Here is a 21,441-nt window from a genome sequence, read left to right as displayed (position 1 = left end):
TTTCCATTACCTTAGAAGCCTGCTTGCCAACAGGTCTCTCTCCTGTTTATCAACTAGACAGCTCTGTATGTCATAATCCAAAAATCTGGCTTTCTACCTGTCCTATCTTTGCTTTCTCAGCACTATCATTCTGAGTTACTCTCTTATTTTTAGAGGCACTTTGGGCTTACCTTGAAGCAGTCGAGTCAACTTGGAATCTCTGTAGGGCACAAAGCCACCCTTTTTGTCATCTCCAAGAGCACTGATTACATTTCCCAAGCATAGGAGGCCTCGGTTAATATTAATACCTAATAGCAGGAAACAAAATTTAAATTGCTTGGTAACATATACCCATGTTACCTGGGTAACATCTAACATATACTTATCCTGAGAAAGAGATAAGAAATAAAGACCCTATAGAAATATTAAGTCAGCAATCTTAAAGAAACCTCTTAATCTTGTTCACTTTTCTGAGAGTGCCTCTTTTTTTTTCAAACAGAAAGCTTCATAGAAATGAAAAACAACAGTATTTAAAAGTCTTTAGTGTTCTTATCATATATTCTTATGCTCTTTGGGAAACAGGCCATATTTTTCCTAGGTGGTATGGGTAGAAATGGGAATAAACATGATGCTGGTAGAAGTTGGTGATATCCACTCTGATATTTTACTTTCTTTCCATCTCTTCCTCTTTCAAACAGTTGGTCTTCCAGTTAAGCAAAGTTCAAGGGACAAAGGTGAATGCACAATTGAGTCTGTTGGCACTTCTTGCCCTTTCCCATGGAAACAAAGCAGAGAGACAGATAACGATCACCATGACAATAACCACTTGTATAGTTATTTACAAGTGGTTATATACATTATCACACTTTTAATATACATTATCATACTTAATGCTTAAATTAATGCTGTGAAATTACATTAAAAGCTATTTTTTATTATTATCATGATTTTAACTATCATTTTCAGTTTATTGATGACAGAACTAGCTCAAAGGTTAAATGACTTGTCCAAGGTCAAGTGGTACCACTAGCAGGTAAGTGGTAGGCCTGAGATTCCATCTCAGGATTGCAGTCAAATCCTATGCTCTTTCTATTATACCAGAATGAAATACCTTTCCTCTTATTGCTTTAAATAGAGTAAAGGTTCATTTCCACTTCTTAAATTCCAAGGTTTACTTTTTAAAAATTGTAATAATCTGAGGTCCCTTGAAAGCCCCTGACCCTCCCATGGTTATGTTTATCATGGAAAGTCTATGTAGTATAATGGTTAAGTGCATGGGCAATGGTGTCAGATAGACCTAGGTTCTAATCCTGGCTCTGTCACTGATTAGCTATGCGATTTTGGGTAAGTTCCTCTATAAAATGAGGCAAATCTACCCACCTCGTTAGGTTGTGGTGGGGAGTTAATAAGATACTTTACACAAAACAAAGTTAAATGATATACAAATGGCATCATTATTGTTAGTGCTGTACTACTTTACTTATTCAGCTGTACTTTGGACTCCCTTATAACCTAAAACAATTATATCTACAAGATCCTGAAGTCCAAAATTCCTCTCTGCATCCTACTACTATCCTTCCAATTCTTTCATGGATCCTGTTCTTCACCCTTATTGTGGCTTCAAATTTACTGACGCCTTCTTTCTTTTTTCTTTTTTCAGCTGCACCATGTAGCATGTGGGATCTGAATTTCCCGACCAGGGATCGAACCCGTGCTCCCTGAAGTGGAAGCGTGGAGTCTTAACCATTGGACTGACAGGGAAGTCCCTACTGACACTTTCTAATACTCTCAGTAGATCATCCTTCCTGGGTCTTAAACTACCTATTCTCTGCAGTCAATCATTTCAGTTATGTTTTCCCAAGGGCTCACTAGACCCATGACCTTCTGCCATTCCCACCATGTCAATTCCCAGGCCTAGGTTAAACCAACTGTGTGTGTGTGTGTGTGCACGTGCACGTGTGTGTAAGTTTCTGAAAGTCACATAACGAAATGGAATGGATCCATCCATTATAAAACACACTATCTGACCTTGGCTGAACCCTTGGTCAATAGACAATCTTCTCTTCTTCATTCTTCCTTCACCACAGCAGCTATTCTAAACACTCATCATTTCCAAGGCTGGAAATCTACCTTCACTCTACTAGTAGATGATTTCAACAAATACATTATGGTGATCAATTATTCACAAGGGCTCCCTAACCTTCCCTCTCCTCACTTCACAGTCTTTCCTTTGCTGTTACTGATTCCTTTGTCCTTCTCCTTGTTTCAGAGGAGGAAATAACTACCTTTATTTTCCCTTCAGCCTCTGCCAGTGTTTCTATTCCCTCCATTTTCCCAGGGACCCTGGATCCCTTGATCTTCCCCCTCCCTCTTAGATCTTCAATTTATTTTTCCTTCACGAATTCCTTCTTTTCAGTCTATACACATGCTCAAATCTCCCCAACCTAAAACAAAAACAATTCCCTCAAGCAACTATCTCTTTCTTTTCCCTTTATTGCAAGTTGGAAGGGGTACCATTTTTCAGGGCCAGTTATCCCATCCAGGATGTGAAGGAGATCCTGCTGAGATTGATCAAACCTCACCAATGCCTGTACTAATCCTCATATTAGTTCACTCCTTTCTCTTCTTTCCCCCTTTTAGCCAAATAGAACATTGTGCCATCTTATTGGCCCATATCCCATGTAGGATGTGAAGGAGAGACTGCTGAGGTTTTTCAAACCTGCTGAGCAAAATGTCCATCTATAGTTCCATAGGAACAACAATAAAAGTCCAGATGAGCCCTGAGAAGAAATTATGGCTACTGTGATCTAAGCAAGAAGCATAGACTTAAGGATAAAAAGGCTGATTTTTTTTTCTTCAAATGAGAGTTGGAGTTTTGGAATAGATAGGAGCAAGGGAAATGAATGTCTCTTTGGAAAGAAATCATCACAAAACAGCATGTGATTTCCTGTTGTTAAGAGAAAATTCTTGACATGGTTGGAGATTATATATTATAAAGACTGGGAAGAACATGTCTGCAGAGACTTAAAAGTTCTAATCAAGGATGGCTATGGAGAAAATGCCCAGATAAAATTATAAGACCAGAAGTTCCTCTTCTCTCTAAAAGACTGAGAACAGACCAAGTGAGGAGAGGATCAAGAATACTACTTAACAGCTTCGGGTATTTGTTCACTAGGGCAACAAATAAATAATAAAGTAGAGATTTTAACTTTAAAAAGGGACTAGAACTTCACAAGTATCATGGAGGCACGTTACAATTGGTTTCACAACTAGAATAAAAGGGTATATTGGTAACAGGAGAGAAAAACGAGGCAGAAGAGAAACGAAGCAGCTCTATATGCAGCAGCTCTCAACTGGGGACAATTTTGCTTCCTGCAGGACATTTGGTAATATCTGGAAACATTTTGGTTGTCACAACCTGTGAGGTCAGGGGTAGTGCTACTGGCATCTAGTGGGTAGAGGGCAAGGATACCACTAAACACCCTACAATGCCCTGGACAGTCCCTGCCCCCCAACATTGTTTGACCCAAAATGTCAATAGTGCCACAGCTGAGAAACCCTGCTCTATATGTGAAGAAAATATGTATGAGCCTAAGGCAGGTAGCACAGCCAAGAAGATTAGGGTGAAAAACAGAAGTAAAATGATAGTATAGATATGGTCTGCCTAGCTAGAAGGGGAATGATCTATTACTGCACTAGATCACAAGATTTACCGGAGTAACTACTAAGAGGGGATAGAGTGGAAAGGAACTTGATTGGGAGATAGAATCTTTTTTTTTTTTTTTTTGCAGTACGCGGGCCTCTCACTGTTGTGCCCTCTCCCGTTGTGGAGCACAGGCTCCGGACGCACAGGCTCAGCGGCCATGGCTCATGGGCCCAGCCGCTCCGCGGCATGTGGGATCTTCCCAGACCGGGGCATGAACCCGCGTCCCCTGCATCGGCAGGCGGACTCCAACCACTGCGCCACCAGGGAAGCCCATGGGAGATAGAATCTTAGTTCAAATTCTGCCTCTCCCACTTATCAATGTGTGTGACCTTGGACAAGCCACTAAAACTTTCCTTTATCCATAAAACAGGTGTAATACATACCTTACCTCATGAGGCTATGATAAAAATCAAATGTGATCTATAAAGTGCTACCCACATGTAAGTTATTATTAATAGGATAGAGGAACTTAGATAATCTGGATATTTGCTAAGTTACATGACAGTGAAAGCAGAGTACCCAATAAATTCCTTATCTACTCTGATGACAATTTCTTCACCCAAAAGATACTGCAAGTGAAGAAGGAAATGGCAGTATCTTGAAGTTGGCCTTCAAGTTGACACACATGGAAGAACTGATTATGTAAGTAAAATGATGAGAATCTGGTTGTAGGGGACCGAGGTGCATGGTCAGACATCAGTATGCTAGATGGTAAGAAAACGTATCTCTAAAATTCAGGAAAAAAGATAGTTAAGTTTCTGGTACAGAAAGTCTAAAGGGGGAAAAGTATGAAAGGCTTTCAAAAAATAAAATTGTAATTATCTAGGCACATATTATTCCAATAAAAAATTGATACAGCTTCATAGGAACCAATGTAACAAATAAAATTATATACAAAAAGAACACAGAGAGCATTAGAGGAAATTCTGTTCAAACACAGGAGACTGACCACCAGCATTTCTTTCCCCCCTAAGATACCACTAAAAGGAATTTAAAAAGTAATAACCCATAAGACGACAGAGCACAGGAGAGGAAATATCTGTAGACAAGAGGTTTCAATGTGTTTTTAGAGCACAGGTAGAGAAGCAATAACTGACTCAGCAAGATGGAGGAGCCTCAATCTAAAGTGCCTGCAGAGGAACAATAATGACCATGACAGTGATAATAACAGCTAAGTTTATATAGTGTTTACTATGAGCCAGATACTGTTCTAGGAAGTTTATGCTTATTACCTTACTTAATCCTCACAATAGTCCTATAAAGTGTGCATCAAGTATGATTATCTGTGCTGACAGATATGAGAGCTGAGGCACAAAGAGATTAGGTAACTTGCCTAAGGTCACATAGCTAATAAGTGGCAGAGTCAGGATTCAGACGGAGGCAGTCTGGCTCCCAAATCCATGATCTTAACCTCTATGCTCTATGGAAATGAGCAAATTTGCTCACTTAGAGGCACCAGGTACCTTGGAAAGGGGAGAGACTTGAGGCTGAAAAGACGGAGATGGTAGAAAATATATTTAAAGAAAGCTTGAACTCTCACATCACCCCTCCAGAGCCATGTGACTACTGTGTCCCCCATTCTCAATCATTCCCAGTCTACTTAATGGGGTAGTTTTTCCAATACCCTCCCATTAAACGTTGGTATTCTCTTGGGACTGTCTTAGGCTCTTTGCGTACTATATATACTCTTCCTGGGCTATCTCATCCTTGCCTAGAGTTCCAATAAACACCTATATTAATGACTCCCTCAAATTCCCATCTCCAAACCAGACCTCTTTCCTATTGTCCAAAGCTATATCTTGTCTGCCTACTGAATAACCTCCAGTGGGCTGTGCCCACGTGGCATTGCATAACACAGACTTGAACAACACAGAATTCATCTTTCAGTGCAAATCTATTTCACTTCCAGCACTGTTCCTTTTCATTGTCTCACCACCTAACCAGTCATCCAACAAACAACAAACCTGCGACATCCTGGACTCTCCCTCTTTTCTCACCCCACACATCTGAGTCCTTATCATTTAGTGAATATGTTCAATATTCTAGGCACTGTGCTAGGCATTAGAGGTAGAAAGATGAATAAGTCACAATCCTTACTCTCGAGGAGTTAAAAATCTAAAGGGAGATGGACACACCAACAAAAACTATTTGCAAATATAATGTTAAAGGAAAAGGTAAGTATAGTAAAAATGGGTTCTCATAGGAGTGGGAATTGAAAATTTGAGCTGAACTGTGAAGAATGACTAGGACAATGCTGATGGAGGAGGGAAGAGTAGGAAAGAAGAATGTAAGGTTATTCCAGGCAGAGAAGTAACATATGTCAAGGCACATATTTGTGAGAGAGCATCATACATTTAGGAACTACAGGGAGTTCAACAGGAAAATAATGCAAGTTATGAGATAGAGAGTAACAAATAATGAGGCCAGAGGACAGTTAGGGACCGATCATAAAGAGCATGAAAGATATGTCATGCTCAGGTATTTGTGTTTATCCTGTAGGACAGTGGTTTTCAAATTGTGTTCCTCAGAACCTTAGGGATACTTTAGGGAACCACAACAATACTGCAGAGTTTCTGCAACTGTAATTTGGATTTTGTTTTAAAAATTACTTCTACTGTGGTAAAATATATATAACATAAAATGTACCATTTTAACAGTTTTTAAGTGTATAGTTCAATGGCATTAAGTACATTCACACTGTTGTGCAACCATCACCGCTATTTAACGTTATTTTAACTATTTTAAAAACTGCATTTAAGGGACTTCCCTGGTGGTCCAGTGGTAAAGAATCCGCCTTTCAATGCAGGGGACATGGGTTCGATCCCTGGTCGGGGAACTAAGATCCCACATGCCATGGGGCAACTAAGCCCGCACGCCACAACTACTGAGCCCCCGTGCCTCAATCAGAGAGCCTGCCTGCTGCAAACTACAGAGCCCATGTGCTCTGGAGCCCACACGCCACAACTAGAGAGAGAAAAACCTGCACGCCACAACTAGAGAGAAGCCTGCGTGCCACAACAAAGATCCCGCATGCCACGACTAAGACCCGACGCAGCAAAAACAAAAAACAAAAAAGCCCTATATTGTTTTTTTAAAAAAACTGCATTTAAATGGCTCATTCCAATGTTCTATAAAGCAAATCTTTTTTTTTAAATAGATCTTTATTGGAGTCTAACTGCTTCACAACACTGTGCTAGAATCTACTGACACATTATCTTGTGCCACAAGGTTAATTAATTTTTCTGCAGTCTTTGAAAATTCCTCTATTATTTGTACATATGTTCGAAGTTTTTGCAAATGTGTAATTTAAGGTTGTGGCTTTGCACGAGACTTTTGCCCAGTTCACATGCACACTCATGGAAAACTGTACAGATAATTATACCACTGTAGCACATGAGCTTGTACTGAAACACCAGACAGAGGCAGTTACTCAATTCATGTGCTCATCACTGCATCATAGTCAGTTGTGTGGTACCAAATCAATAGGGAACTCAACATGTTATGATATACTATTAAAGATGGTTTCACAATCTAATTGTCCATTGATGGATGAATGAATAAAGAAAATGTGGTACACACACAGAGAGAAATATTATTCAGCCACAAAAAAGAAGAAAATCCTGCCTTTTGCAACATAGATGGACCCTGAGGGCATCATGCTGAGTGAAATAAATCAGATGGAGAAAGACAAATACTGTGTGTCCTCACCTTATATGTGGAATTTAAAAAAAGCTGAACTCATAGCAAGAGAGTAGAATAGTGGCTGCCAGAGGCTGAGGGGCGGGGGAACTGGGAAGATGCTGGTCAAAGAGTACAAACATCCAGCTATGAGATGAATAACTTCTGGGTATCTCAAGTACAGCATGGTGACTATAATCAACAGTACTGTATTATGTACTTGATGGTTGTTAAGAGACTAAATCTTTTTTTAATTAAAAAAGTTTATTGAGATAACATTGGTTTATATCATTATATGTTTCATGTGCACATTACATTTCTACTTCTATATGTCCTACAGTATGCTCACCACCAAAGTTTTAGTTTCCATCTATCACTATACAGTTGATTCCCTTTACCCATTTCATCTTTCCCCAACCCCATCCCCTCTGGTAACCACTACTTTGTTCTAAGGGAGTAAAGCTTAAATGTTCTCACCACACACACACAAAAATGGTAATCATGTGAGGGGATGGAGATGTTAACCAACCTTATTGTGGTAATCATTTCACAACATATACATGTGTCAAATCATCACACTGTACACCCTAAACGTAACATATGTTATATGTCAAGAATATCTCAATAAAGTTGGAAAAAAAAAGAAAATGTGATGGTGCATATGAAGCACTTAGCCAATGGCACTCAAAAAAAAAAAAAAGATGGTTTCAGTGCTTCTTGTAAGCTTTGTGTCTTGTTAGACATTTATAGTTATCATATAACATATTAGGAAATATATTGTTAGTGATCCAACATTGAATTTAAATGTCCTATTACTCCTCATTGAAGCTCCTAGTTCAGTTTAATAATTGAAGAGATTGTAAAGTGGGCTGTTAAAAAATGTTTATAACTCATAATTATGTATTAGTATGAATCAGGATTTTCTTGATAATGTGTGACAAGAAAAAAATATAGAAAAAATAGATACAAAACCTTAAATAAGATTGTTGCTGTTATCCAGAATCCCCATCATGTTATATACTAAGAACTATGTTCACTGGAGCTAGTGTGTAATAGCAAAAGTCTGGAACCAACCTAAATGTTTATCAATAGGGGAATGGTATAATAAATACAGTGGCATATCTATACAATATATGGACATGAAAAAGAATACAGTAGAGATGTATATACTGATATGGAACAATCTCCATAAATACAGGGTAGATTAGAACAGAGTGCATAATATGCTTCCATTATACAGAAAGAGAGAATGTCTAAAGACATAGACTAGGGATTTGGGGAAAGAGAAAAAGTTACTTTTCATTATACTGCATTAAAAAAAAAACTTTTTATTTTGAAATAATTATAGACTCACAGGAAGCTGCAAAAGAAATGTACAGCAAGGTCTTGTGCACCATTCACCCAGCCTCCCCCAATGGTAACATCTCACATAACCATAGTACAATATCAGAACCAGGAAATTAACATTGGCACAATCCCCAGATGTTATTCAGATGTGACCAACTTTTACACGTACTCTGTGTGTGTGTGTGCGTGTAGTTCTGTGTAATTTTATCACATGTATAACTCCATGTAATGATCACCAAAATCAAGATATAGAACTGTACTATCATCACAAGGCTCTCTTGTGCTGCCCTTTATAGGCACACCTACCTCTTCAATCTCCAATCCCTAACCCCTGGCAATCATTAAGCTTTCTCCCCTATAATTTTGTTATTTCAAGAATGTATAAATGGCATATACAGTATGTAACCTTTTGAGACTAGCCTTTTTTTTTTTCACTCAGCATAATAATAACCCACCCAAGGAGTCTGTTTTAATAGTTCATTCCTTTTTACTGCTAAATAGTATTACACGGCCTGGATGTACCATAGTTTGTTTAACCATTCATTCACCTGTGGGTAGACATCTGAGTTGTTTCCAGTTTTTGGTTATTACAAATAGAGCAGCTATGAACATTTGCATACTGGTTTTTGTGTGAACATAAACTTTTTCTGGAATAAATGTCCAATAGTGCAATGTATGAAAAATTCAATTTCACCACATTCTTGCCAGCATTTGATATTATTACTATTTCTTCTTTTAGCTATTCTGAGAGGTCTACAGTGAAATCTCCCTGTGGTTTTCACTTGTATTTCCTTAATGACTAAGGATGTTGAACATCTTTTCATGTGCTTATTGCCATTTGTATATCCTCTTCAGTGAAATATCTGCTCGTGTCTTGCTCATTTTCTAGCTGGATTATTTTTTACTATTGAGTTTTGAGAGTTCTTCATATATTCTAGATACAAGTCCTTTGCTGGATGTACTGCATTTTTTTACCATGAAAAATTTTATGATATGCAATATACAGAAAGAAATTGTGATCATAAAGTAGCTATAATATTCTTATTGTTTGAAGATTGACCTACTCAATGTTATAAATTTGAACTTACAAAATAAATTTATGTGAATTTAAAATCTGTTTTTTAATTTATTTCAACTGTTAGAATTTGTTTTAAGACTTCATTTTAAAAAGAGTTCCTCTGCTTTAAAAAGAAGGCAGATTAAAAACATCTATTGTAGATGATGGACACAAATGAAAGGTTTTAAAGAAGGAATAAACATGATCAAATTTAGATTTCAGAAATATTACTTTGGTAGTCATTTGGAAGGTAGATTTGGGAGTAAAAAACTGGTGTTTAAGAAACCATTTAGGAGGTTATTATTTTTTTTTTGAGGAAAAGATGGACAATTTAATATATTCTGTTGGGGAAGATGGCTATCCATATGGAAAAACATAAAACTAAGCTGCTACCTCACACCACACGTAGTTATAAATTCCCGACAGATTTAAGACCTTTTTTAAAGAAGAAAACATAGGAGAAATGGCTTTATATCTGTATGACTACACTGAAATTCTATTTATATAAAAAACCCAACACTTTATATGACAAAAGACATCATACACTTAGTAAAAAGATGTGCCACAGATGGGGACAAAATATTTGGAACTCATAAAACTGACCACTTACGTCCAGAATATATGAACTCCCTCTCCCAATTAATTTTCTAAAAAGTCAACAGAAAAACAAGCACAGTATTTGAGTTGGCAATTCACAGAATTTAACAGATAAAAATATAGGACATATAAAACACAAATAAGTTTTTAGTATAAGTATGTCCTGTGTTTCCTGTCTTCCTAGTATATCCATGTCCTGGGCTTCCTGTGGTTTACTTGGCAACTTTACTGAAAAGACACTCAACCTTACTAGAAATCAAAACATACAAATTACAACAATAAAATTTTGCATCCATCAATTTAGCAAAAATTATCAAATTAATAATATTTGCTGGTGGGTGTGTAAAAGGGTACAAGCTCCTTAGAGAGGATTTTGCAATACCTACTAAAGTAAAAAACGTTCATTACAATATGACCCAACAATTCTACTTCTGGGTGTCTATCAAGAAACTTTCTCATCAGTGCATAAAGAGACATGTACAAGGATGTAATTTTAATAGTTCAGTTGAGTGATCTCTAAGGACTGGAACCATGGGAGAGGAATGAAGTAGATAGAAGGTGTTTAAGACATAAATATGACATGACCAAAAGACCTTTTGGATGTGGGAGATGAGAAAGAAAGAGGATGAATACAACATGTACTCATATTCCAGGAATAAGGCAGATATTCATTTATCCGGCCAGACAACAGTTATGGAATGCCTACTGTGTGTCAGACACAGTCTTAGCATAGGTGGCAAGAAAATATGAACTGGTCACTACCTTCAAGGAAATAAAAGTTTAATGAGAAAAAAAGACAAATATAATTACAGTGAAAAGGGAGAATGCTGTGAGACGTGGTAGGGTGACAACTGACTGGGAAGGGAGATAATCTTCTATATCATGATAAGGCTTTTGATTACAGGCTTTTAGGTAAATGCATTTGTCAAAATTCAGCTACAATACACTTAAAATTTGTGCTTTTCATTGTAAATTTTATATTAAAAATCTAAAGAAATATTAAACTCCAGTTAATAATATGTAAGCTTAAGAATCTGGGAGAAAGTGCACTAATGTGTGAAATTTACTTTAAAAATGCGTTTTAAAAAAGAATGTGGATTAATGAGTGGATAAATGGACAGATATAAAGCAAATATAGTAAAATATTAATGGCGGAATCCAGATGCTAGGTGTAGGGATGTTCCTGTATAATCTTTCAACTTTGTTGTATCTTTGAAAATTTTCATAATAAAGTGTTAGGAAAAAACACTATGGGAGCACCCACTGATGGAAAGACTTGGACCCAAAGTAAAGGTTTCATAGGTGGGTGACATCTGAACTGTGAATTGAAATATTAGTAGGCATTACCAGTCAGACCAAAAGGGAAAAAGAACTCAGGCATTCAATGAGGGCCAATGATGACATGTCAGGCACTATGCCAGGTCCCTGGGGTTCAAAGATGAATAAGACATAGTTCCCCCTTTTGATTAGCCTGCTGTCTACTGGGAGTCAGCCAGGCAAGGTGATGACTGTAGTACAGAGTTGGGGTAGTGTTAGTGTAGGAAAGAGGTAAGCACTAGATGAGGGAGGTGGGAGTGGAAGGAAATGGAGGGGGTCAAAGAACTGGAGGTGGTTCAAGGGGATGAAATTGGAGCTGAGTAGTGAAGGGCGAAATAGAATTAGCCACGTGAAGACAGAGGGAAGGCATTTATAGCGGAAGGAGCAAGATGTACAAAGGTGCACAGACAAGCAAGAACGTAGCACACTTAGTATGGCTAGGCAGATTCTGACGAAGGGCTGAGGAGAGGGGAAGCTAGCCAGGTAGGCAAGGCTAGAGCACAAAGGCCTTGCTAAGCAGCGTGGCACAAAGTGAGGAGCTCTGAAAAGAGCTCTAAGCAGGGACATCCCGTTTAGGGAGAACATGCTGCTGCTGGTTGGTAGATAACTTGAACAGGTGCCTGACTGAAGATAAGGAATCCAGTTGGAAAGCGTGCTATAAGCTAACGATGAAGGCCTGAACGAAGGTAGTGGTAGTAGGGTTAGAGAAATGAAAGTGACTTGAGAGATGAGAAAGTAAGGCTGACAGGACTTGGTGACTGATGGGATTGGGAAGAGGAGTCAGAGTGAAGAAAGAGTATGGAGTGATGCCCTGGTTTCTGGCTTGGGTGACCGGGGGAATGTTGATATTACTGAATACAGGTAATGGAGGGGCAGGTTTAACAGAGGCAGGGAAGGATGGAGAGTTCAGCTTCAGATACGTGGAATGGGAGGTACCTGTGGGACATTCACGAGATGCCCCACAGGCAACTACATTTATAGGCTGAAATGTAGATGCAAGATATGGGCAGGAGATAGAGGTTTGGGATCAGCAGCACATGGGTAGGAGCTATAAGCATCTAAGTGAGCGAGACCACTTAAGGTGGTGTGGAGGGAGCAAGGTGATGGGCTTGAACAGCAGGAAGAGAAAGAAAAAAATCCCAGGACAGAACCTGGGCTATGTTTCAAGTATGGGTGGGTGGAATAAGAGGAGCCCGAGAAGGAGTTCTCAGAAATGTAAGAGGAAACCCAGGAGAGGGTAGTGTCATAGATCCACGGGAGGAATGAGACTGTCCAGAAGAAGGGGGAGGGTGTGAGACACAGTGGAGTCACCAATTAAGAGGAGGACTGAAAAGAGCCTAATGGATTCAGTTATTCAGGTCATTGGTTGATCTCGGCAGGGACAGTTTCAATGGGATGAGGATGGAGTGCTGACAAAAAAGCAGAGTGAAAGGAAAAGGGAAAAGAGCAGTAGTATGAGGAGGATCAAGGATTTAGTTTGTTTTAAAATGGGAGCAACGGGCTTCCCTGGTGGCGCAGTGGTTGAGAGTCCGCCTGCCGATGCAGGGGACACGGGTTCGTGCCCTGGTTTGGGAAGATCCCACATGCCGCGGAGCGGCTGGGCCCGTGAGCCATGGCCACTAAGCCTGCGCGTCCGGAGCCTGTGCTCTGCAACGGAAGAGGCCACAACAGTGAGAGGCCCGCGTACCGCAAAAAAAAAAAAAAAAGCAGTCTAAAATGGGAGAAACACATTGGTATGCTTCTATGCTGAGGGGGAAAAGCCAGTAGAGAGGGAAAGGTTAAAAACACAGGAGGAACAGGGGTGCTTGATGAAACCAGGTTTCTGAGGCAGTAGGGAAAAGAAAAAACCCAGCATATACAACAGCACAGAGATCTGAAACAACAGTACTGTTTGGAAAGCAATGAGTAGACTGCTGTGGCTGGATCCCTTTAGTTTGTGGGGAAGTGTTGGGAGATGAAGCTGGAAATACAGAGGGGCCAGAAAATGACCAGACAGCCCCCTGGTACTACCGAATTTTAGAGGAGAAGAAATACATTAGAAGATGAAATGGTTCTAAATACATTAGAAGATGAAATGGTGACATCAAAAACCTCAAGACTTGGGCTTTCCTGGTGGCGCAGTGGTTGAGAATCTGCCTGCTAATGCAGGGGACACGGGTTCGAGCCCTGGTCTGGGAGGATCCCACATGTCGCGGAGCAACTAGGCCCGTGAGGCACAACTACTGAGCCTGCGCATCTGGAGCCTGTGCTCCGCAACAAGAGAGGCCACAATAGTGAGATGCCCGTGCACCGCGATGAAGAGTGGCCCCTGCTTGCCACAACTAGAGAAAGCCCTCGCACAGAAACGAAGATGCAACACAGCAAAAATACATAAATTAATAAACTCCTACCCCCAACATCCTCTTTAAAAAAAAAAACGCATACAGCCTTTAAAAAAGAACAAAACCTCAAGACTTAAGTTGGACCTTGAAAGATGGCTATGTTGTAGATAGTTTGATGGGGGATGGGGAGAATGACTTCATTCTGGGAGAGAAGAGGAGACAGCTGTGATGAAAGTACACAGAAGCCAGAATTAGCAGGACATGTTGTGGAGGCCATGTAGCTGGAGAGGAGAGTATGGGCAGGAAAGCTGTGAAAGACAGCTGAGGAGGTAACATGGGATCAGGGTACAAAGGTTCTGGAAGGCCTAGCTACGGTTTTTCGACTTCATCCTATAAGCAGTGATGAGCCACTTAGTTTCTAAGCAGGGGAGGTGTCATGGACAAAGTGGTATTTTAAGAAGATTAACATGGCTATGGTACTTAGAAGGAATGCCTCCTAGGAGTGAAAGAGTTAGGAGGCTCCTGACCAGGTGTGCTGGGCAAGGCAAGGACTTTGCAGAGGCAGGAGGAACAGACTGGAAGTGGGTGAACCTCCACAATATCGCTAAGGAAGAATTAACAGCAGGTGATGGGTACTCATTCCTCGTCAAGGAAATCATGCTGAGTACAATAATTAGCATATTATTAGAAACAGGAAGAAGAAAAGCAAAAGAGACTGAAAAGGAATAGTTTGAGTTAAGAAAAGAACTAGGAAAGTGAACATTCACAAACCAGAAGAGTTTCAAGAAGGGTATGTTCAAGTGTCAATGCCACAGAGAAGTCAGGTAAGATGGACACTAAAAATAACCAATTCGTTTTGGTAATTAAGATATCAGTGGTGGAGGAGACCTTCAAGATGGCAGAGGAGTAAGACGTGGAGATCACCTTCCTCCCCACAAATACATCAGAAATACATCTACATGTGGAACAACCCCTACAGAACACCTACTGAACGCCGGCAGAAGACCTCAGACCTCCCAAAAGGCAAGAAACTCCCCACATACCTGGGTAGGGCAAAAGAAAAAAGAAAAAACAGAGACAAAAGAATAGGGATGGGACCTGCACCTCTGTAAGGGAGCTGTGAAGGAGGAAAAGTTTCCACACACTAGAAAGCCCCCTCACTGGCGGAGATGGGGGATGGGCGGGGGGAAGCTTCAGAGCCACAGAGGAGAACGCAGCAACAGGGGTGCAGAGGGCAAAGCAGAGAGATTCCTGCACAGAGCATTGGTGCCGACCAGCACTCAGCAGCCCGAGAGGTTTGTCTGCTCACCCACCGGGACGGGTGGGAGCTGGGAGCTGAGGCTCGGGCTTCAGAGGTCAGACCCCAGGGAGAGGACTGGGGTTGGCTGCGTGAACACAGCCTGAAGAGGGCTAGTGCGCCACAGCTAGCCATGAGGGAGTCCAGGAAAAAGTCTGGAACTGTCTAAGAGGCAAGACACCATTGTTTCGGGGTGCACAAGGAGAGGGGATTCGGAGCACCACCTAAAGGAGCTCCAGAGATGGGCACAAGCCGCGGCTATCTGCGTGGACCCCAGAGAAGGGCATGAAATGCTAAGGCTGCTGCTGCAGCCACCAAGAAGCCTGTGTGCAAGCACAGGTCACTATCCACACCTCCACTTGCAGAAGCCTGTGCAGCCCGCCACTGCCAGGGTTCCCTGATCCAGGGACACCTTCCTCGGGAGAACACATGGCGTGCCTCAGGCTGTTGTAATGTCATGCTGCCCTCTGCCACTGCAGGCTCACCACACATTCTGTACCCCTCCCTCTCCCCGGCCTGAGTGAGCCAGAGCCCTCTAATCAGCTGCTACTTTAACCACATCCTGTCTGAGCGAAGAACAGAGGCCCTCAGGAGACCTACATGCAGAGGTGGGGCCAGATCCAAAGCTGAACCCCAGGAGCTGTGAGCATAAAGAAGAGAAAGGGAAATCTCTCCCAGCAGCCTCGGGAGCAGCGGATTTAAATCTCCACAATCTACTTGATGTACCCTGCATCTGTGGAATACCTGAATAGACAACAAATCATCCCAAAATTGAGGAGGTGGACTTTGGGAGCAACTGTAGACTTGGGGTTTGCTTTCTGCATCTAATTTATTTCTGGTTTTATGTTTGCCTTAGTTTAGTATTTAGAGTTTATTATAATTGGTAGATTTGTTTATTGATTTGGTCGCTCTCTTCCTTTATTTTTTTTTACATATAGATATATATATATTTTTTCCTTTTTCTCTTTTTGTGAGTGTGTATGTGTATGCTTCTTCGTGTGATTTTCTCTGTATAGCTTTGCTTTTACCATTTGTCCTAGGGTTCTGTCTGTCTGTTTTTGTTTTTTTTCTAGTAAAGTTTTTAGCGCTTGTTATCACTGGTGGATTTGTTTTTTGGTTTGGTTGCTCTCTTCTTTCTTTTTTTATTATTTTTCAATTTTTTAAAAATAATTCTTTAAAATATTTTATTTTAATAACTTTCTTTTCCTCCCTCCCTCCCTCCCTTCCTTTCTTTTTTTCTCCCTTTTCTTCTGAGCTGTGTGGCTCACAGGGTATTGGTGCTCCGGCCAGATGTCAGGCCTGTGCCTCTGAGGTGGGAGAACCAAGTTCAGGACATTGGTCCATCAGAGACCTACTGGCTCAACGTAATATCAAATGGCGAAAACTCTCCCAGAGATATCCGCCTCAACCAGCTCCACTCAACAACCAGCAAGCTACAGTGCTGGACACCATATGCCAAACAACTAGCAAGACAGGAACACAACCCCATCCATTAGCAGAGAGGCTGCCTAAAATAATAATAAGTTCACCATCACCCCAAAACACACCACTGGATGCAGTCCTGCCCACATAAAGACAAGATCCAGCCTCATCCATCAGAACACAGTCACCAGTCCCCTCCGCCAGGAAGCCTACACAACCCACTGAACCAACCTTAGCCACTGGGGGCAGACACCAAAAACAACAGCAACTACAAACCTACAGTCTGCGAAAGGGAGACCCCAAACACAGTAAGTTAAGCAAAATGAGAAGACAGAGAAACACACAGCAGATGAATGGGCAAGGTAAAAACACACAAGACCACACAAATGAGGAGGAAATAGGCAGTCTACCTGAAAAAGAATTCAGAGTAATGATAGTAAAGATGACCCAAAATCTTGGAAACAGGACGGAGAAAATACAAGAAACGTTTGACGAGGACCCAGAAAAACTAAACAGCAAAAAGACAATGATGAACAACACAGTAAATGAAATTTAAAATTCTCTAGAGGGAAACAATAGCAGAAAAACTGAGGCAGAAGAACGGATAAGTGACCTGGAAGACAGGATGGTGGAATTCACTGCTGTGGAACAGAATAAAGAAAAAAGAATGAAAAGAATTGAGGACAGTCTCAGAGATCTCTGGGACAACATTAAACGCACCAATATTCGAATTATAGGGGTCCCAGAAAAAGAAGAGAAAAAAAAAAAAGGGAATGAGAAAATATTTGAAGAGATTATAGTTGAAAACTTCCCTAATATGGGAAAGGAAATAGTCAATCAAGTCCAGGAAGTGCAGAAAGTCCCACACAGGATAAAGCCAAGGAGAAACACGCCAAGACACATATTAATCAAACTATCAAAAATTAAATACAAAGAAAAAATATTAAAAGCAGCAAGGGAAAAGTAACAAATAACATACAAGGGAATCCCCATAAGGTTAACAGCTGATCTTTCAGCAGAAACTCTGCAAGCCAGAAGGGAGTGGCAGGACATATATAAAGTGATGAAAAGGAAAAAACTACACCAAGATTACTCTACCCAGTAAGGATCTCATTCAGATTTGACAGAGAAATTAAAACCTTTACAGACAAGCAAAAGCTAAGAGAATTCAGCACCACCAAACCAGCTTTACAACAAATGCTAAAGGAACTTCTCTAGGCAGGAACACAAGAGAAGGAAAAGACCTACAATAACAAAACCAAAACAATTAAGAAAATGGTAATAGGAACATACATATCGATAATTACCTTAAATGTAAATGGATTAAATGCTCCAACCAAAAGACATAGACTGGGGGAATGGATACAAAAACAAGACCCATATATATGCTGTCTACAAGAGACCTACCTCAGACCTAGGGACACATACAGACTGAAAGTGAGGGGGATGGAAAAAGATATTCCATGCAAATGGAAGTCAAAAGAGACCAGAGAAGCACCACCAAACCAGCTTTACAACAAATGCTAAAGGAACTTCTCTAGGCAAGAAACACAACAGAAGGAAAAGACCTACAATAACGAACCCAAAACAATTAAGAAAATGGGAATAGGAACATACATATCGATAATTACCTTAAATGTAAATGGACTAAATGCTCCTGCCAAAAGACACAGATTGGCTGAATGGATACAAAAACAAGACCCATATATATGCTGTCTACAAGAGACCCACTTCAGACCTAGAGACACATATAGACTGAAAGTAAGGGGATGGAAAAAGATATTCCATGCAAATGGAAACCAAAAGAAAGCTGGAGTAGCAATTCTCATATCAGACAAAATAGACTTTAAAATAAAGACTACTAGAAGAGACAAAGAAGGACACTACATAATGATCAAGGGATCGATCCAAGAAGAAGATATAACAATTGTAAATATTTATGCACCCAACATAGGAGCACCTCAATACATAAGGCAAATACTAACAGCCATAAAAGGAGAAATCGACAGTAACACAATCATAGTAGGGGACTTTAACACCCCACTTTCACCAATGGACAGATCATCCAAAATGAAAATAAATGAGGAAACACAAGCTTTAAATGATACATTAAACAAGATGGACTTAACTGATATTTATAGGACATTCCATCCAAAAACAACAGAATACACATTCCTCTCAAGTGCTCATGGAACATTCTCCAGGATAGATCATATCTTGGGTCACAAATCAAGCCTTGGTAAATTTAAGAAAATTGAAATTGTATCAAGTATCTTTTCCGACCACAATGCTATGAGACTAGACATCAATTACAGGAAAAGAGCTGTAAAAAATACAAACACATGGAGGCTAAACAATACACTACTTAATAACGAAGTGATCACTGAAGAAATCAAAGAGGAAATTAAAAAATACCTAGAAACAAATGACAATAGAGACACGATGACCCAAAACCTATGGGATGCAGCAAAAGCAGTTCTAAGAGGGAAGTTTATAGCAATACAATCCCACCTTAAGAAACAGGAAACATCTCGAATAAACAACCTAATCTTGCACCTAAAGCAATTAGAGAAAGAAGAACAAAAACATCCCAAAGTTAGCAGAAGAAAGAAATCATAAAAATCAGATCAGAAACAAATGAAAAAGAAATGAAGGAAACGATAGCAAAGATCAATAAAACTAAAAGCTGGTTCTTTGAGAAGATAAACAAAATTGACAAACCATTAGCCAGACTCATCAAGAAAAAAAGGGAGAAGACTCAAATCAATAGAATTAGAAATGAAAAAGGAGAAGTAACAACTGACACTGCAGAAATACAAAAGATCATGAGAGATTACTACAAGCAACTCTATGCCAATAAAATGGACAACCTGGAAGAAATGGACAAATTCTTAGAAATGCACAACCTGCCAAGACTGAATCAGCAAGAAATAAAAAATATGAACAGACCAATCACAAGCACTGAAATTGAAACTGTGATAAAGAATCTTCCAACAAACAAAAGCCCAGGACCAGATGGCTTCACAGGCGAATTCTATCAAGCATTTAGAGAAGAGCTAACACCTATCCTTCTCAAACTCTTCCAAAATATAGCAGAGGGAGGAACACTCCCAAACTCATTCTACGAGGCCACCATCACCTTGATACCAAAACCAGACAAGGATGTCACAAAGAAAGAAAACTACAGGCCAATATCACTGATGAACATAGATGCAAAAATCCTCAACAAAATACTAGCAAACAGAATCCAACAGCACATTAAAAGGATCATATACCATGATCAAGTGGGGTTTATTCCAGGAATGCAAGCATTTTTCAATATATGCAAATCAATCAACGTGATACACCATATTAACACATTGAAGGAGAAAAACCATATGATCATCTCAATAGATGCAGAGAAAGCTTTCGACAAAATTCAACACCCATTTATGATAAAAACCCTGCAGAAAGTAGGCATAGAGGGAACTTTCCTCAACATAATAAAGGCCATATATGACAAACCCACAGCCAGCATCATCCTCAATGGTGAAAAACTGAAACCATTTCCACTAACATCAGGAACAAGACAAGGTTGCCCACTCTCACCACTCTTATTCAACATAGTTTTGGAAGTTTTAGTCACAGCAATCAGAGAAGAAACAGAAATAAAAGGAATCCAAATGGGAAAAGAAGAAGTAAAGCTGTCACTGTTTGCAGATGACATGATACTATACATAGAGAATCCTAAAGATGCTACCAGAAAACTACTGGAGCTAATCAATGAATTTGGTAAAGTAGCAGGATACAAAATTAATGCACAGAAATCTCTTGCATTCCTATGCACTAATGATGAAAAATCTGAAAGAGAAATTAAGGAAACACTCTCATTTACCATTGCAACAAAAAGAATAAAATACCTAGGAATAAACCTACCTAAGGAGACAAAAGACCTGTATGCAGAAAACTATAAGACACTGATGAAAGAAATTAAAGATGATACAAACAGATGGAGAGATATACCATGTTCTTGGATTGGAAGAATCAACGTTGTGAAAATGACTCTACTACCCAAAGCAATCTACAGATTCAATGCAATCCCTATCAAGCTACCAATGGCATTTTTCAGAGAACTAGAACAAAAAATTTCACAATTTGCATGGAAACACAAAAGACCCCAAATAGCCAAAGCACTCTTGAGAAAGAAAAACGGAGCTGGAGGAATCAGGCTCCCTGACTTCAGACTATACTACAAAGCTACAGTAATCAGGACAGTGTGGTACTGGCACAAAAACAGAAATATAGATCAATGAAACAGGGTAGAAAGCTCAGAGATCAACCGACGCACATATGGTCACCTTATCTTTGATAAAGGAGGCAAGAGTATACAGTGGAGAAAAGACAGCCTCTTCAGTAACTGGTGCTCGGAAAACTGGACAGCTACATGTAAAAAAATGAAATTAGAAAACTCCCTAACACCACGCACAAAGATAAACTCAAAATGGATTAAGGACCTAAATGTAAGGCCAGACACCATCAAACTCTTAGAGGAAAACATAGGCAGAACACTCTGTGACATAAATCACAGCAAGATCCTTTTTGACCCACCTCCTAGAGAAATGGAAATAAAGACAAAAATAAACACATGGGACCTAATGAAACTTCAAAGCTTTTGCACAGCAAAGGAAACCATAAACAAGACCAAAAGACAACCCTCAGAATGGGAGAAAATATTTGCAAA

At 39.8% G+C, this 21,441-nt stretch overlaps 1 protein-coding gene across 1 annotated transcript in view; it reads right to left on the bottom strand.

The window, feature by feature from the left end:
* The window catches only part of KIF4A (kinesin family member 4A), a 131,998-nt gene that overhangs the window by 75,894 nt on the left and 34,663 nt on the right, over window positions 1–21,441 (bottom strand). The window contains exon 7 of the mRNA XM_079727180.1: window positions 171–287. Within this exon, the coding sequence (XP_079583306.1) occupies window positions 171–287 (117 nt within the window). The remainder of the gene's footprint in view (window positions 1–170; window positions 288–21,441) is intronic.

This window comes from Hyperoodon ampullatus (assembly GCF_949752795.1).
Source record: "Hyperoodon ampullatus genome assembly, chromosome: X".
NCBI lineage: Eukaryota > Metazoa > Chordata > Mammalia > Artiodactyla > Ziphiidae > Hyperoodon > Hyperoodon ampullatus.
This window is presented reverse-complemented; position numbering and strand designations above follow the sequence as displayed.